The sequence below is a fragment of the Nelumbo nucifera genome, chromosome 8 (genome assembly GCF_055504915.1).
Source record: "Nelumbo nucifera cultivar China Antique chromosome 8, China Antique-T2T, whole genome shotgun sequence".
Taxonomy (NCBI): domain Eukaryota; kingdom Viridiplantae; phylum Streptophyta; class Magnoliopsida; order Proteales; family Nelumbonaceae; genus Nelumbo; species Nelumbo nucifera.
In genome coordinates this window covers 9,705,356-9,724,152 of record NC_142656.1, presented here as the reverse complement: position 1 = coordinate 9,724,152, position 18,797 = coordinate 9,705,356, and the positions used below count along the sequence as shown (strand labels likewise).

General features: G+C 38.0%; 1 protein-coding gene across 3 annotated transcripts in view; it reads left to right on the top strand.

The window, feature by feature from the left end:
- LOC104592155 (golgin candidate 5-like) overlaps positions 1–11,444 on the top strand; it is a 57,652-nt gene extending 46,208 nt beyond the window's left edge. The window contains exons 9-20 of one of the 3 annotated variants that reach the window (XR_016079377.1): positions 4,988–5,272; positions 5,360–5,419; positions 5,542–5,625; positions 5,754–5,819; positions 5,920–6,018; positions 6,106–6,324; positions 7,831–7,939; positions 8,019–8,129; positions 9,201–9,260; positions 9,337–9,450; positions 10,770–10,844; positions 10,944–11,444. Coding sequence is in view for 2 of the 3 variants with exons in the window: in XM_010251365.3 (XP_010249667.1) it covers positions 4,988–5,272; positions 5,360–5,419; positions 5,542–5,625; positions 5,754–5,819; positions 5,920–6,018; positions 6,106–6,324; positions 7,831–7,939; positions 8,019–8,236; positions 9,201–9,260; positions 9,337–9,450; positions 10,770–10,844; positions 10,944–10,985 (1,431 nt within the window). In the remaining variant the exon portion in view is untranslated. Of the gene's footprint in view, positions 1–4,987; positions 5,273–5,359; positions 5,420–5,541; positions 5,626–5,753; positions 5,820–5,919; positions 6,019–6,105; positions 6,325–7,830; positions 7,940–8,018; positions 8,237–9,200; positions 9,261–9,336; positions 9,451–10,769; positions 10,845–10,943 lie in introns of those variants that run through there. The other 2 variants (XM_010251365.3, XM_010251368.3) reach the window with 2 other exon arrangements.
- The last annotated feature ends 7,353 nt before the right edge of the window (positions 11,445–18,797 follow it).

Here is an 18,797-nt window from a genome sequence, read left to right as displayed (position 1 = left end):
CTACTCGATGATACGAAGGGGGCTGGTTGTGGACAGGTGTGAACAGAAATTTCTATTCGGATAATAGTGGTGTGGTTGTTTTTCTTTGGGCTGGATTTCATTTATGTGGCAGTGTGGATTGGTAGGTATGCATATGAACCTCTTTTCTTTCTGTTTATACCTAGATATGTGTGTTGACAATAGGGTTTTTGAGTGCTGAACTCATGACAACAGTAGTGTGGTCATAATTATATTTTATTGTGAAGTGTGTGGTGTGGTGCTGAATAGTAGAGGGTGACTCTTTTGTTTATTATAGTGATTTCTTTGTGGGGTGAGGTGAATCGGTTAGGATGGCATCAACTGGAGAAGGTGGTGACAATAAGACAAGTGTTATGATTTCTCCTGATTACTTAAATGTTCAAACGACCTCCATTAAATTAAATGGTGAGAACTATGTTCCATGGGCTAAATCTGTGGAGGTGTTTTTAAGAGACAAGAAAAAGGTGAAACATGTGAGAGAGGAGAAACTCTCTTTTGATTCTCTAGGGTTTAGTGATTGGGAACAGGAGGATGCACAGATTATGACCTAGTTGTGGAATAGCATGGAACCTAAAATTAGTGTTAATTTTATGTTCCTGGATAAAACTAAGGAAATCTAGGACCACGCTAAGAAACTTTATTCCGGCCAAGATAATACGACTAGAGTATATCGGCTTTATCAGTACTTTAACCTGAAGCAGGGTAACCAAAGATTGGAAGAATACTATGCAAGCATGAGAAACTTTCGTAATGAGCTTAATGTAAATCATCCTTTGACTCCAGATGTTCAAGTTCAGCAACAACATCGAGAACAACTTGATGTGACAAGGTTTCTAGTGGGTTTAAAGGCTGAATATGAACCTATTCAAGCACAAATACTGGGAGGGTCTGCTATTCCCTCTCTTGAAGAAGTGTTTGCCCGTCTTCAGAGGATTTCTATTGATTCTACATAGTCTTCCTCTCTCTCGGACAGGTCTGGTTTTGTGGTGACTAGAGGGGGAGGTCATGGAAATAGAGGTGGTGGATGTGGTCGTGGGTTTCCAGGAAACCGAGGTGATCATATGTTTAATCGTACTGGTGGCCGTAGTGGAGGTTGAGAGTCAAGGGGAGGTCGTGGTAGAGGAAGAAGTAATGGACCTAGGAAATGCACATAATGTGGATTAGAGGGACATACTATTAATTTTTGTTATGATTTACATGGTCCACCCTACACTTGGGCTAATCATGCTGTGACTAGTGGCAGTGGTACAGTTAGTGAAAACCGACATATTGATTAGACCCCCTCCACATCTACTGGTGCTTTTGGAAAGGAAATGGTGAGTGTCCCAACTCCCACGTGAGGTATATGAGAAATTCCTTCAGACATCCTCTCAGCAGAACATAGCTACTCTTGCCCATTCAGGTATGGCTTGCTTGGCTTCCAAACCCTCACACTGGATCATTGACTCTAGAGCCTCAGATCATATGTCTGGGACTCCAGATTTGTTTTCTTCATTCTCCCCATCTTCTACTTCTCAAACAGTTACTCTTGCTAATGGTTCTACCTCTCCCATCTGCGGTGTTGGTGATGTTGATCTAACCCTCCTTGTCCTTATCCTCTATTTTATATGTACCTAAGCTCCCTTTTAATCTTAGGTGTGTTAGTAGACTAACAAAGTCACTTAATTGTTCTATAACCTTTTATCCCTCTTCTTGTGTGTTTCAGGATCTCAAGACGGGGATGAAGATTGGTGGAGGGCATGAAGCAGGTGGATTGTATTACCTTGATGGTGGTGGCCTGCCAATAGCTTTTCAGTCATCTCTTACCCATCTCCAATGGCACTGCAGACTTGGTCATCCATCTCTCAATGCTTTGAAATTGCTGGTTCCATCCTTAATTCGTCTTCTATTGTTGGATTGTGAGTTGTGTCAGCTTGGGAAACACCGTAGAGTCTCTTTTAGTCCAAGAGTTGATAGTTGTGTCTTGAGTCATTTTTCTTTAGTACATTTAGATGTTTGGGGTCCAAATAAAGTGGTGTCATGCAATGGTTATAAGTATTTTGTAATTTTTGTTGATGACTTTTCAAGGATGACATGACTATCTTATGAAAGATCGAATTGAATTGTTCTCTATTTTCCAAAAATTTTGTGCTGAAATACATACCCAATTTGGAGTTCATGTTAAAATTCTTCGCTCAGATAATGCAAAAGAGTACACACCTCAACACCATTTCAACAATACTTAGAGCACCATGGGATAATTCATAAAATGTCTTGTTTCTATACCCCACAACAGAATGGCGTGGCTGAACAGAAAAATTGACATTTACTTGAAACCGCTCATTCCATTATGCTTGATATGAACGTCCCAAAGCGTTTTTGGAGTGATGCTGTCTTGACATCATGTTTCCTCATCAATTAGATGCCCATGTCCATCCTTGGAAGTCAATCCCCTTTCTTAGTCTTGTTCCCTACTCTTTCTCCATTCCTCTTACTCCTAGAGTCTTTGGTTGTGTTTGCTTTGTTCAGAATTTAGGACCTGGTTTAGACAAGTTAGATGCGCGTGCCACCAAATGCATCTTTCTTGGATACTCCAGGGCCTAAAAAGGTCATAAGTGTTATAACCCTAGCTCTCATCGGTCTTTTGTGTGCTCGGAAGTCACTTTCTTTGAGTTTGTTCTTTTTTTCTCGAGTACTGATGTCCTTCCTCCTGCTCCTATGATTCCACTTCCAGTTCCAATTGAGGACCCCTTTCCAGTGGTTTTAGTTCTGGTTGAGGACCCCCTTCCCGTGGTTCTTGTTCAAGCTCCATCCTCACCTTCTCCAGTGCAGGTTAATACTGAGAGGCCACCAATCACACAAGTGTATACTCATAGAAGAGCACCGGCCCCTCCTCCAGTTCAGCCCTCATTGACAGATCTTGTGGTTGCACTTCCTCCTTCTGAACTTGATCTTTCTATTTCATTGCGGAAAGGTAAACATAGTTGTACATCTCATCTTATTTCTCATTATGTTTCTGTTGCTCACCTTTTTACTTCCCATTGCCATTTTATATCTTTGCTATCCTCTGTTTTCACTCCTAAGACTGTCCAGGAAGCCCTTACTTCTTCAAGGTGGCGACAAGCAATGGAAGAGGAATTGTCTACTTTACAACACAATCACATGTGGGAACTTACTACTCTCCCTCCCGGTAAGCATGTTGTTGGATGTAAGTGAGTCTACATAGTGAAATACCTTCCAGATGGTAGTGTGGAGCGATTAAAGGCCAGGTTAGTGGCCAAGGGCTATTCTCAGTTATATGGTGTTGACTATACGGAGACGTTCTCTCCTGTGGCTAAGATTGGTTTAGTTCAGGTGTTAATTTCAATAGCAGCAATGTATGATTGGCCTCTCTTTCAGTTAGACATCAAGAATGCCTTCTTACATGGTGATCTAGTTGAGGAAGTATATATGGAGCAACACCAGGGTTTGTTGCTCAGGGGGAGGATGATAAAGTTTGTAGACTTAAGAAGGAAATCTATAGGCTGAAACAATCTCCACGTGCGTGGTTTGGTAGATTCAGTGAAGTAGTGAAGAACTTTGGCATGAAACAGTGTCAAGTAGACCATTCTGTGTTCAACCATGATTCAAAAGATGGGAAAATCTTGCTAGTGGTGTATCTGAATGATATTGTCATCACTGGTAGTGTCAGCAATGGGATTGACAGGTTGAAAAACTTTCTACAAGATCACTTCCACAAGAAGGATCTTGGTAAGCTGAAATACTTCCTGGAAATAGAAGTTGCAAGGTCAAGGCATGGAGTTAACTTGTGTCAAAGGAAATATGTCTTTGACTTACTTGAAGAAATAGGGCTGTTAGGTGCCAAACCAGCTGAAATACCCATGGAACTGAATGCTAAGTTGAGTATTGATGCAGGTGAAGAGTTTGATGATCTTGGAAGGTATAGGAGGTTGGTGGGAAAATTGAACTATCTGATTATCACAAGGCCAAATATATCATTTGTTGTAAGTATGGTGAGTCAATTTATGCAACATCCTCGGGTTCCACATTGGGAAGTAGTTCTAAGAATAGTCAGGTACCTGAAGGGTGCTCCAGGTCGTGGTTTGTTATACAAAAGTGGAGGAACTCTTGAGATAGAAGGGTATACAGATGTTGATTGGGCCAGATCTGTGTCGGATCGGAGGTCAACTACATGATATTATACCTTCCTTGGTGGCAATCTAGTAACTTGGAAGAGTGAGAAACAAACAATGGTGGCAAGGAGTAGCGTAGAAGCTGAGTACAGGGCTATGGCTCATACTACATGTGAACTAGTATGGCTGAAAAATCTCTTGCAAGAAATAGGGTTCTCAATTGACAGGCCCATGAGGTTGTACTGTGATAATCAAGCTGTTGTACACATTTCTTCTAATCCAGTCTTCCATGAGAGAACAAAGCATATTGAAGTCGGCTGCCACTTTGTATGAGAAAAAGTGATCGATGGAGTGATAACTACAGCTCATGTGAGTTTAGGAAACCAGTGGGAAGATTTGTTTACAAAGGGGCCGTCTCGGGGAAGAGTGGATTACATATTTGACAAGTTGGGACTATATGACATATATTCTCCAGCATGAGGGGGAGTGTTAGAATCAACAGTACAAGGGTATTTAGGTCTTTTGTCTATCTAATTAAGATTGAATAGTCTGTTTTGTTTGAGTTTAAGTTATGTGTCCCATACTTAATGAGGGACAATATTGACTTTTGTAATTCAATATATACAATATAAATACAAAGTGGGTCGGCTGGGTGAGTGAATAGTCTTCTTCTTCTATTCTTCTTACATACTTCCGACCTAGAACTGAACTAGGGTTAATCAACCTATTCACAATTTGGAAATTCAATGAATTGCTAAAATGTTATTAACAATTTATACTTTATGAAGTTACTGCAATAGGTTTCTTCATTGATGTCAACAACTAATTTCTTGGTGCATTGTCTGTTCCATTTCCAGGTAGAAGAGAACAAAGTAGAGAGTATTAAAAGAGATAAAGCAGCAACTGAGAAATTACTGCAAGAAACAATAGAAAAACACCAAGCAGAACTTTCTAGTCAAAAAGAATATTACATGAATGCTCTGAATGAAGCCAAGGAGGCTGAAGCATTAGCTGAGGCACGGGCCAACAATGAAGCCAGAACTGAACTTGAGTGTCGTCTGAGAGAGGCTGAAGAACGTGAAGCTACACTTGTTCAAGCACTTGAAGAATTAAGGCAAACTCTTACTCAGAAGGAACATCAGGTACTTGTTTGAATCATGAGGTGTTGAGCTTGCTAAGCTAACTACCAGGATATTATGATCATTTTTGTGGTTTGATTGATTTTGTAGGCAGTTTTTAGAGAAGACATGCTTCGGAGGGATATTGAAGATCTTCAGAAGCGTTACCAAGTATTCCTCTGAACTTCTTGTGACTATGTCACTAGATTAAAAGCGGCTCCTTGAATATTTCTATTTATTTGTTACCAATGCTTTTCAAACTTTGGGTTGATATTGGTTCAGCTATTTTCCAGGCAAGTGAACGCCGGTGTGAGGAGTTGATTACACAAGTTCCTGAGTCTACTAGGCCACTTTTAAGGCAAATTGAAGCTATGCAGGTTCAGTTCTCAAATTGATAGATTTTCAGGCAAAAGAGTGTTGATTCTGTCAAGAAATTTTATGTCTTACACCCCCTCCAATTGGTTATTCAGTCTTTTGAATTTGATCTGTTTTTGAATGATTACAGGAGACAACAGCCAGGAGAGCAGAAGCCTGGGCTGCTGTGGAGAGATCCCTAAACTCTCGGCTCCAGGTTTTAGGAGTTTTGAAATGATTTCTTTCCCATATTTTCTGATTGAATTTTTGTCCTTGGGCGTTGTTAGCCTGAAATCTTTTTGCCATTGGATTAACAGGAGGCAGAGGCCAAAGCTGCAGCTGCAGAGGAAAGTGAGCGGTCTGTGAATGAACGCTTATCTCAAACCTTATCTCGTACAAATGTTCTTGAAGCACAGGTTTTTTCTTTTTTCTTTGGCCATGAGTTATTTGTAATTGTTGAAGCCTTTACTGGGATGTTCACTTACTCAAGTGAGATATTTTAGATTTCATGTCTTGGAGCAGAGCAAACACAGCTAAATCGGTCCCTTGAAAAGGAGAGACAAAGAGCAGCTGAGAATAGGCAGGAATACCTTGCAGCAAAGGAGGAAGCTGACACTCTTGAAGGTCGTGTCAGTCAACTTGAAGAAGAAGTCAAGGAGCTCAAGAAGAAACACAAACAAGAGTTGCAAGATGCACTGGCGCAGAGGGAATTATTACAGCAGGTTCTTTTTCCTGTTGAACAATCAAACTTCTATATTGTCATGCTTATTGACTTTAGCGACATTCTTTGGATTTCTGCCAAACAGATGAAATGCTTTTCTGGAAATGGGTTGGACTCAAAACAGTATATTGACTAGGAATGGCTCTTTTTGCTTGCACTTGAAATAGCCATAATATTATTTCCACTAAATACATTACTAAGAAAGGAAATTGCAAGGAAATATTTATTTCCCACCCTGTTTGGTTGCAATGTCAATTCTTCCACACCTATCTCCACAAATCATGGAACACAATGGTCCCTATGTTTCATATGCCACTTTATCTAATTATCCTACATGGATAGTGGTGAATACTTATTTTCTGGATTGTATCAATTATTAGTTATCTGACATGTTTAACTTTTATAGCCAAATATATTGGATATAAAAAAATTCTTTAATGAAGTTTCACTTAATTCTATATTTCTTTTTATACTTCTCTTTGATGAAAAAAGTGCTAAATGTTTGGGAGTTTCAGTGTTGTTCATTTTCTGCACTGTCAAGTCATATTTGATCTTTATGTTTTTGAGGGGTGAGGGATGAAGAAGAGTGAATCCCCAATTAATAACTTGTAGAAAATTGATATCTGAAGCACAAGCCATCTTCTCCCACCAAAGAAAGAAAACACACACAAAAAAAGGAAGTTTAGTTTGGAAATGTGTTTATTTCTAGTCAATATATGCATGAAAAAAAATGAAATGATGATATTCATTTGGTGCTATTCATTTTTCCTGTTTACTTGATATATTGCTGTCAGAGTTTCCATTTTGGGTTGTTTGTGTTTATGTTTTTTGTCTTTTGATCAACTTGTCACCATTCAAGGAAAAAGATTGATTAAAGTCACTTTACACGTAGTATTGTCGATTCCTTATCCACTGTGATTGTCCAAAGTGACCTCTTTTTCAACAATATTTACAATATTGAGATATGTTCACAAATATACTATCTGATCTGCTCACATTTGCAGGGAAATTTTGAACTTAAATATATTTAAGTTACAAGCCAAAGGGGAATACTTGTACAAACCTCATCTTGTCTTTTGTAATGGCTTCTGAAACTCAATTGAGTTAAACTAGATATGGAAGCTCTGGAAGCTGAAGGGGAAAACTAGTACAAATTCTTTCTTTTTCTGTGCGAATTACCAAAATATTCTTGAGTGAACTAATGGGACAAGGTCCCCAGGTAGATGAGGTCAACCCAGTTTTCCTCTTAATACCTGGATGTTTTCAAGCTATGATTGAAAAGGAACATATTATAACATCCCATCCCCTGTTTTTTCATTGTTTAAAATATTTTACTTAAATGGAACATAAGTACGTTGTTTACATGTTCAGTGTTTGTGATAAGAAATTCAGGCAATTGATGAGTAGATCTGTTAACCATCATGTTTCATTGTTCATTCTATATAGGGTATTCTGTTCCTAAAATTTATGTTCAGTGCCGAATTCCTGACTTGAGTACCTGTTATAGGAGTTGGAAAGGGAGAAAACTGCTAGGTTGGACTTGGAAAGGACTACTCACATTGAACCTTCTGCAATATCTGATCAAGCTCTGACATCAAAGCCTTGTATTGACAATGGTAGTCCATGGTTTAAGTTGTGCCACTTCATTGTCCATAGTTTTGTCTCTACCCATTGATTATATCTTCACATTTGTAGGAAATGCCTCTATGCAGAAGCTTTCTAATGCTAGAAGCCTAGGCAGCATGGAAGAGAGCTTCTTCCTACAAGCATCTTTATCTGACAGCTTTTCTGAGCAGAGACATCTTGGTGAGACCACCACGACACCTTATTATTTAAAGAGCATGACACCAAATGCTTTTGAATCAACACTCCGTCAGAAGGATGGCGAACTTGCATCATACATGTCTCGTTTGGTATGGGTCATTCATCATATGTTTTCTTCCCTATCTCTTACGTCTGACCTGGGAACATGTTTGTGGGAACACCTTGACTCGTCATTCCTATATAGTTTTTCACACACACACACTCTGTCAGAAGGATGGCAAACTTGCATCATACATGTCTCGTTTGGTATGGATCATTCATCATACGTTTTCTTTCCTATCTCTTATGTCTGACCTGGGAACATGTTTGTGGGAACACCTTGACTCTTGTCATTGCTATATAGTTTTTCACACACACACACATACACGCATATATCTATATATTGCTTCTAGTTATATAGTTTTTCATTATTGGTACTTGAATGCATTCCTGTGGTACACCAACTTGCTTCAAGTGTACCAAGCAATTTTCTTCTCAAAGTGACTGTTATATTTGTACTGTCTAGTCTCTTTGCAAGTTGATATAATCTTGTCATGTTTTTTATGCCTTCATTTAATGTTTCTTTTCTAATGAGATTCTTTCATTGTCAGGTAAAGGCTTATTTTTTATTCCTTTTAAACCTAGAAATCCTATCATTCTTTAAGCCTCTTTTTCATGTGGCACAGGAATTTCACGTGCTTCTAGATTTTCCTCCATGTTATTAATGTTGAGTTCTAGTCTATTTTAGATCATCATCTTCATGTTATTAATGTTATTAATGTTGAGTTCTAGTCTATTTTAGATCATCATCTTCATATTATTAATGTTGAATTCCATTGCCTTATCCCAACTATATGGGGTTGGCTACATGAATCCTGTTTTGCCAATCCATTCTATTTAAAGCCATATCCACCGTTAAATTATTAGTGCTTAAATAATTTCTTACTACTTCTATCCATGCCCTTTTTGGTCTATCCCTAGCTCTTCTATCCCCTTCCACTTGTAACAAATCACTTCTAACTCCAGTCTATTTTAGACGACTGTTTTAATTTCTACTTTGATCATTTGCTTCAGGCATCCTTGGAATCCATTCGTGACTCTCTTGCAGAGGAATTGGTTAAAATGACAGCACAGGTCTGTTTACATTAGTTTCTCTCTGCTCTTATTTCTTGTAATATTGCTTAACTTGAATTACTATGGTTGTTCACAGAGTGAAAAATTACGAACAGAGGCATCTGTGCTGCCTGGCTTATGGGCAGAGCTAGAAGCATTAAGAAGAAGGCATTCTAAAGCATTGGAGTTGATGGGTGAACGTGATGAAGAGGTGCGTATTGCATTGGATTCTATTTACACATATAGGCTTTACCTGGTTAAAGTTTTCGTTTCTTTTGGCTTCTTTTCCCCTAGGAAACAATGAGATCTTTTCCTGGCAATCTGAGAACCAATGCATGTGCTAGCTGTATTGCTGTGGGTTCAGGTTCTTGTTTCCTTTACTAAAAGTTTGAATGCAATGCATGCACAAAGCAGACGGATGCAGTGGGACAAAAGCATGTCAAAGCTAGCATATTACACTGAGAAATGAAAAGAAAAGAAGCTAAACAAGAATTAGATAGAATAGAAGACATTACATGAAATCTCACTCCTTTTTTCTTAATTTCCTATCATATTGTCATTGTCTAGACTGAATATCTCTCCAAAATGCTGATCTTTTGGGATTGATTTGTTTTATTGAACATTTTTTTTTCTCTAGAGAATTATTTTGTCATGAAAATTTTCTAGAATTTATTTTCTTATATTAGTTTTCTTGTTGTTTGGGAGCAACCTGAAAAATAAATTTTTAATAAGGCAAAACTTTCAAAATGGATCCAATAAATCAAAGGACCCAACTATGTATTACTCACCAAAACATCCCATTGTCCAAGTGGATGGAAAGTGGTGGTCTTTGTATCAAGTGTTGTAATGGATATTTCTATATTTTTTGCTAATATGGCAGCTACTTTTGTTTTAAAAAACAAAACCATACACATTGGTGAACACCCCCTAAGATGGTTGTTTTCCTATGGTTTTCTTAAAAAGTGATTTTTTGCCAATTTTTATGATTTTATTTTTCAAACCAAAAGCAACTGCCACAAAAAAAAATCTTGTTGTTTTTGCTGATGTAGCATTTTTTTTTTTATTTTCGAAAACAAAATCATACATATTGGTGAATGCTCTGTAAGAAAAATGTTCCCCCCTGGAGTAAAATCCTGGAAAATATTTTCTTTCCCAAGTCTCAATACCTTGCTACGAGATTTCAGAGATTGCAAAAACTAGTTTACTTTTTATAGATTTGTTGAGGACTCATTAATCATGTCTAAGATTAAACTATAAAAACTAGTTTACTTGCTATGAGTCTAACTTGGCAGGATATAAAATTCTGGTTTAGTTGAAGTTTTGATTTTTGTGAAGCCTTAAAACTGTATTGGGGCACTTGGAAGTTCAAAGAAAGGGAAAAGCAACACTTCAGGGTCTTTGTTGTGTACTGGCACATGATTCAGTTGCTTTTGGTGTTCCTGTTTCTGGTTCTAGTACTAAATTTGAAAATGGGTTTTGTTTCTTATGGATCTAAAGTGATAACTGTTGCAAGTATATATATATTTGCAGCTGGAAGAACTTCGAGCTGATATTGTGGACTTGAAGGAGATGTATCGAGAACAAGTAAACTTGCTTGTGAACAAGGTACTTGTTTTCCCTGGAAGCTGTATTCTGTGTTTGTTTTATGCTTATAGACTTTCTTGTCTTGCCTTTTCATCATTATCCTTGTTACCATGTTACCAGATTCACAAATTGAGCTCTTCTGTGGGTGCTCTTGATCATTGAGTTTAGCAACAGAATTCCATTTCATTCTGATCATGTGGCTTTCACGGTTTCACCATATAGCTTATCCGATTCTTTGCTTGGGTGCTTCATACAGTATGAGCCATTTTTGATGGTTATATTATTAACTGTGTTAGTGCCTTAGTGCCTTGACCTAAAGCTAGGCTTATTGTTGTATAGCATTAGTGAGGATACAGATGAAAGAAATGTTAAAAATGGCAAGAGAGTTCTCTATTATTAGCTTGGAAAGAAATTTTTTTAGTGAACTAACTATTGAAAATATGCCTTTTTCAAGGCCTTCCTATTAATGTTAATTATCCAATTTAAAGCTTGTAATACTATCAGAGAGTTGTAATTGTAAACTGTCTCTTGTCAATGAACTTGGTGCTCTCACCCGTTTAGGAGGAATATTGCTTTGTAAAGGCAAGACCTTTAATATAATTAATTATTGGTTTCAAGCCATCTCTCGCTATGTATCCACAATTGACATATTCTCAATGGATCAGCAGCTCTTCTCTGCGTATACCAGAGTACGGTAAGCCCATGCAAAAGAAATTAGAAGGCCTCAATTGCAGAATTTGCAGCTTCCATTTTCCCCGGGTTACTGGTTTATGAAACCGAGTAATGGGAAAGATGGACAGATAGCAGGACCAACTGACTATAGGGATCTAGAATCCCTTTTTTCTTGGTAGCAGGTAACGACGTTGGGTTTGAGACTTCGATAGTTGAGGTGACAAGCTTATAGGCGGAGCTGGGTTGAAGATTTAACCACCAATACCAGGCAGTTGCTTCTTTGCGTGTAGAGATAATTCTTATGTTTGTAACTTTGTACTACAATTTCATTTGCATTCGTACAAATGCATTAGAATGCCAAAGAGAAGAATGCAAATTCTGGCTCACTTTTGCTTTCAGTTTTACTTCCCTTCGATTTTTATTTTATTTCGTCTGGTTGCAAAACTAAAATAGAATGTGCACCCATACTTATGCACCAGTGCTTCACTGCTTCACAAGTAGCCGAGTCCATCCCCTTAAACTCCGACCCTGGTGGCAGCCGAATTTGATCATTGGGCCCTATTACAACAAGTCAGAGATCATACCAATTGAGCCATCATCAGTTGTTTTATTTTTTGGGAGAATGATGGTTAAGCCCAGGGCCAGAATTTTTAGGCCTAAAATACAGTTGAAGTAGCAGTTCGGAATTGACACCAATTTAGGGATGAACATTGGTGTATAAAATAGGGGTATTTAGCATTTTAAATGTTTATAGGTCTGTAGTAGAATTCAGAAATCTGCATTGAGCCTGTATTTTAGGGATTGTCTCAAATCAGTCCTAGAACTTTGAGAAACTAGGTCCCTATCTGTTAGTAAAATAAAAAAAATACCCATCAGTTATCATCAAATTTTTTTTATTTGCCACTTCTACGTGAACCAATTCGAGCAGAGCAGCTTAATTTGGTAGCTCTTCAAATGAGGCGACTGTGGTGGAGAATCATTGCCTTCGTTAATGTTAAAGTCCAGGTCTTCATAGAATAAAAACCAGTACCTTGAAGAGAATAAATACCCATTAGGAATGAAAAATCCGTTCAGGAATGGACTGATGAAACCTAATTATTTCATTGGTCAATTCCCGACACTGTCGTAAAACCAATCAAACCTAATTACAGGAATTACAACACGACAATCCAATTGGTCATTCAATGGAATCAGAAACCCCAATTAGCCAGAGAGACTCCTTGTGTTGTCGTCATCACCTCCGGAAAAGGCGGCGTTGGAAAAACCACCGCCCCTGCCAATTTGGGTCTCTCCTTCGCTTGTCTTGGCTTCTATTGCTGCCATTGATGCCAATGTTGGCCTCCGCAACTCGACCTCTTTCTTGGCTTGAAAAATCGAGTGACAATTTGGTTCTCAAACTTTAAAATGCGATAATGTAGTACTTAAACTTTTGAAATGCGACAATCTGATACTTGCCATTAGCGGATCGTCAACTAAAGCCATCATGTGACATCATATGTGGGTTAAATAATTAAAAAAATGTCAAAATTACCGTTATTGATAATTTTTGGACCATTTCCCCTTTCTCTTTAAACAAATAAAAGAAGGGAAAAAAGGTTCTCTTCAGTCTTGGGTTGGAAGACCGACGAAGGAGGATCTTCGATCTCCATTGTTGAGTGTGCGGACCTCTTGCCTTAGCACCATAAACAATAAGTCTCCGGCATCAATCTCAACCACGCTGACAATGTTGGGTATCTCCCACCTGAGCTTGGCCTCTTAACGGATCTGGCTCTTTTCCACCATAACTTCAACCATTTCTGTGGTATCGTCTCAAGTTGCTCCACGAGCTCGACCTCAACAACAATCGCTTCGTCAGTTCGTTCACCTACGATGTCGTCAAACGTATTTATTATGATGCCCTTTGTTTCCTTGAACCTATGGCAGTGATAGGGGAACCATGTATAGCCATCTTCATTCCTGTTCCATATGGCTGGGCATAGGCAACAAGAATGGAGGATAAGACCCAGTAGGTTGGGAATTTTAACCTAGTCTTTGCGTCCTTAAACTTGGCGCTAGTGGGAATTTGAGTATTGAGTGTTGGAAGGTGGAGCATAAGACCCAGTAGGCCAGCGGTAGAAGAGAAGAACAAGTACGAAGGGATGCCAAACTCGTTGGCTACATCGATCGTGGAGGTGCAGAAGAAATTGATCACCAACCTAGCGAATCAAACCGTGCCAACATCAAAACTGGACAACATAAGTTGGGTGAGAGAGTGCCTAACGTGTGGTTTGTGACTTTCAATGAAGGGAGATGCGAACCCTTCCAAACTTATATAAACTTTTGACGGCGGTGGGTTGACCTGAGGTAGAGCAATGAAACAGATGCCAGGGGTGGAGGCAGCAAGAGGTTCGACATAAGGGTCAATACCACAAGAAGATGGTGGACATAGGACGGTGGTGGAGAGGCGACATCTTGATCGATTAGTCGCTTCACGAGCCCAACCGTTTAGATTGGACTTCTGGTTTGCCTTCTCTGGCGCCAGCAACAAGCATTTGTCTTCTCCAGCACTAGAAACAATTGTTGAGATTGTCCACAATGTGGCTTGTTATTGGGTTTCACATGGTTTCATCGAGCAGCCTGAAGCGTGAAGCCTCGCATCGCATCACCACACCTTTTCTCTTCAGTCTTCACCGGCAACAAGCGTTCGTCTGGTTTGCCTTCACATGGTTTCATCTTTTTTTTTTTTTTAATTAAAAAAAGAGAGGAATCATTTATCGCAACGATGGGTAATTACACCATTTTACACATTGGTTGGCGGTCTATTAACAAGAAGTACTAGATTGTGGCATTTTAAAGTTTGGGATTAAATTGTCACTCAACCAAAGTATAGGGTGAATTTTCCCGATATATTATATATTATATAATGTATTTTGGTTAGTTCGGTTAACTGGTTTTTTAATTTTGAAATCAAACTAAAAACCGAAATTTATAGAAAACTGAATTAATCGAACAAAAAAATCGAAATCAAAATTTTTGGTTTTAACTGAATAATGCTCACCCTTAGCATGAAGGCAGTGATGGTTGAAGAGGAGCCAAAGAAACACAGACTTTTCTTGTTTCTTTGGATGTTATGCAGCTGAATTTCATAGGTTTGCTGAACAAGTTTTTTTTAATTCATCAGATCATAGTGATTTGGGCTCTGTTTCAATTTCAAGGATTTGGGCTCTATCTCAATTTCAAAGTAGAAGACAATGAAGAATGTCTTTTTTTAAGGATAGTTTTGACATTTTTAAAAGTTTTAAGTTGCACATGTCATTATATAAGTGACAAACGACAAAAAACTATTAAACACATCTTGAAAGTTTAGTTACTACATAGATAGGTTTTGAAATTCGGGGAGTGACAACCCTGAAGTACATGCCATTGATCAGAAATTTTCCCTTTTTTTTTTAAGCCATCATCAGTTGCTTTCTTGCATGATTTTCAATCATGTAATTGTTAGTTAAAAGAAAGAGTTATACCGCGTTGGAGTACTGTGTACTTTATAGCTATAGGTCATGGTTTTTAAAACTGAATTGGACAATGAATCGGTTAGGGGTCTAGTTCTCGGGTTGAATGGTCTGACTGTTTGAATCAAATGGATGATCTGTTTTGACAAAAAAAAAAAAACGGCCAAATCGTTGAACATCTTGAATGGTTTGAGCGTCTGAGTCAGCGGTTTGCTAACCAAATCAATGATTTTTTGGGGAAATAACGATTCTGGGGTAAAACAGAACTGGTCATCTGACTCGTTCCCGGTTTCTCTAGTCCGACAGTCCAGTCCGATCAGGTTTTAAGAACCATGGCATATGTCATAAAAAGGGATCCGGGGTCATGAATTGGCATATATACCAATACGAGAGAGGGTTTGTGTGGTCACAGTCACACTTCAATCTCATAAATGGTGCTCCCTCTGGCATTTGCTCGAAAAAACCAAGGTTTTAAAAATTGGATTGGACATGGAATCGTTTTAGTCACCGGTTTTTGAGTTAGATGGTCTGATCATCCAGTTTTAATGGCGGTCCTTTCTGATTTAAAAAAATAATTAAAATAAAAAACATCCAAAAATAATTATTTAGGTTGATGGTTTGACCGCCCGGGTCAATGGGTCATTGACCAAATCAACAATTTTTAATTTAAAAACGATTTTAAAGTAAAACAGAACTAATTGCCTGAACGATTCTTGAGTTAACCGGTTTAACCATCCGGCCGGTCCGATTTTTCAAAACCATGAAAAAAAGTCATGCGCATTAACATTCAGTTCCGTTCTTCTTGTACGTTGATTAGGGAAACTGGGTAAATCTCATGAGTTAGGTCCATCATTCATTGGAATGTGGCACGAGACAAAGAAGAAAGAACTTCGTTTTTCAACTCCCCAAAATGTTGTACCGGGATTAGTTTCTTCCTAGGTCGCAACATCTTGGGATATGCTAAAAAAAAAAAAAGAATATTGTGAATTGTTTGGATGAAAGAACTTAGGACAGCTCGACCAAGTATGAGTACGTTGAAGAGGGCTCAGAGAAAGATCTTTTTAAAATTTTCACATCAGTCGATTTTTTATGTTGTGAGAAAATTTTCATTAGATAAAATCGATTTTTCAAGAACCAATAGAGGAATCCATTCAACTTGATTTCATGGATGAGATTCAACTATGATGCCAGAAAGACATGACACTGGTAAAACTTATAACCAACTAACCTGTATCATAAAAAATGGTAACCAATCAGATGGTATTCGTAAAGATTCACAGTTAGTTTTTGATGCATTTAAGCTATTTCGGTATCATACCATTCTGGCATTATAGATTTGCCCTATTTTAATTAACCGTGCTTTCTCAAAAAAGTAAAAAATAGGGAGATTCTTCGAACTCCTCAAAAGGAAAAATCTATGATGTAGAAAAGATATGGTATGGGAAAAATTTTGGCCAATCAAAACCCACTCATGAATTTTGATAAATAACACTTGATTGGCTATCAGTTTATGATTCCAGTTGACTGGTCAAAAATATTTCAGATATCATATCTTTTCCATATCATAATCGTATCCCCCCTCAAAATTACTGATTCGTAATGAACTCAACACTCTTTTGACGTGGCCAACCCTAGAATGATTGTAACTAACAACTGAGCAAAGATCTTCTAGAAGCAAAAATCGTATGCACACCATGACAACATGACATCTAGTTCAATATTTATATATTAAACTTATGGGGTATAATGCTAAATGTTATGCTCTCAGGATGTCTACATGATTTTTTGCTTCTACAACTAAGATTGAATCTACTATGTAGTCCACTTTATGGGGCTGCAACTTGGATGGGCCCAACCTGAGTTTCTGCATGGGTTGGGCCTGAGTTTTTGGGCTATAGTTCGGCTTGAGCCAAAAACTTGTACTTGAACTAAATTTAGAAAGGCCTCGGGGTGAGACCTCGAGTAGCTTAGCCCGATCCAATTGAACCTAACTCAATTTGAATCCATTTGAACAAATGCATACATACATGCATGCATTTTATTTATATAAAAAAATATCATTTTTTTCAAGGGTAAACATAGATTACTACAGTTGTAATCTATGATTTTGCAACAAAGATCCCCTTGAACTTTAAGATTTTGACAAAAAACTGTTAAGTTGAACGCTAGAAGAAGTTAATTTATTAAAACACCCACTCAAAAAATTTCTATAAAATGGAAATTGAAACAAAAAACCAAGAAATCTCATAGAAATTTGGAATTGCAACAAACGCAACATGTAAACTAAACCAGTAAAAAATGTTGAAAAAGGGTAGATTGATGATTTAAAAACATTTAAACAGTCACATGAGAACATTTTCCAAAGCTAATTGATAAAATGCTAATGCGGGGGATCTTTGTTGAAATCTGAAAATTCAAAAGGTCTGTGTCGCAAATAAAAGTTCTCTAAGGGTAATTGCCACTACCCAAAAGGTAATAATCTATAATTTGTCTTTTTTTTTTTATTTTGAATTTTATTAATATAATAAAATTATAAATAAAATTTAGTCAGCTTGTAAACTGTCATCGATACTATTATTGCAAAGTGAATGATTGATTTGGCTTTTATAGAAGTGATAAATGCTAAATTTGATGTATTCAAAAAGGGCTCCCATCTGCTACAAGCCATTCCCACATCTGTACTCATGGAACATTGACGCTGTGCATTAGGAATATCTCGCTTTCGGGTCAAGGGTGATTCTTTGATGTGGAAACACTTTGTGGGTAGCGGATTCATTGGTGTAGTTTCAGGTTATATCTTTTTTGAGATGTGCTTACGGGTGAGAGGTTCTGTGGGACACTTGTGGGGTGCTAATATGATCTCATCTTCTTTACCATTTATTTGCCGATTGCAGAGTTAAGATCTCCTACCAATGAAATGCGTTCTAACACCCTACCAGATCTGCTCTTTACAGAGTACATTGCTCACACTAATCTCACATTATATTTTAAGTGCATATCAGAAACATTTCCCATATTTATATTTATTATTCATAATGACATATTCTCAATAGATGGGATGCGGTGGGACCAGTAGATGTTTCGTGTCCGATGATGTTAATAGGTTGTTGGAATGTATTTTATTGAGAGGTGATCCGAATCTTACTTGCCACATCCCCTTAACACTAATAATTTTTCTAATGAAATTATGCACTTCCTCATCAAAGCCTTATCCCAATAATAATGACTAATGATAATTGATGTCTCCAACCAAGCCGACTATACTGTAGAAGTGCACCACCTTCAATGAGTGCATGAAATTCGGGTGCTCATTTGATGCGGCTAAATCTAGAATCATTCTCACCACTGAGATCGATTCTGCAGTGCAATCGGCTCTACCGTATCAGATCTCACGGCGGTGGTGTTTATAGGGATGTGGCATAACGAAATTACGTACTTTGCAATCTAAAGGTCTCGTAACACGTGTCGTAAACCAAGACAATGATGAATCATCCCTCGTAAATCGTGAACATCAATGCACATGGTTCGTCGTACATTTGTTGCGGGACCTGGGGATTTTTATTCTTTCACGTGAATCTCGACACGTGTCGCGTCTTTCTTTTTACATGTGAAATCGACAACGTAACAACCGACGTCATTGTAATCTTGTTGTTATTTTCTTCCTACACGGTCGTCTAAGCTAAAATAAAATGCCTCGACTGGAGTGTTGCCTAGTTGGTCTCCCCTGACTCCTAGCCAAAGTCGGTCGAGTGGGAGACGAACACGAAACTCGTCGCTGAATGTTATTATTTATTATTAACAAAAGTTACAGTTA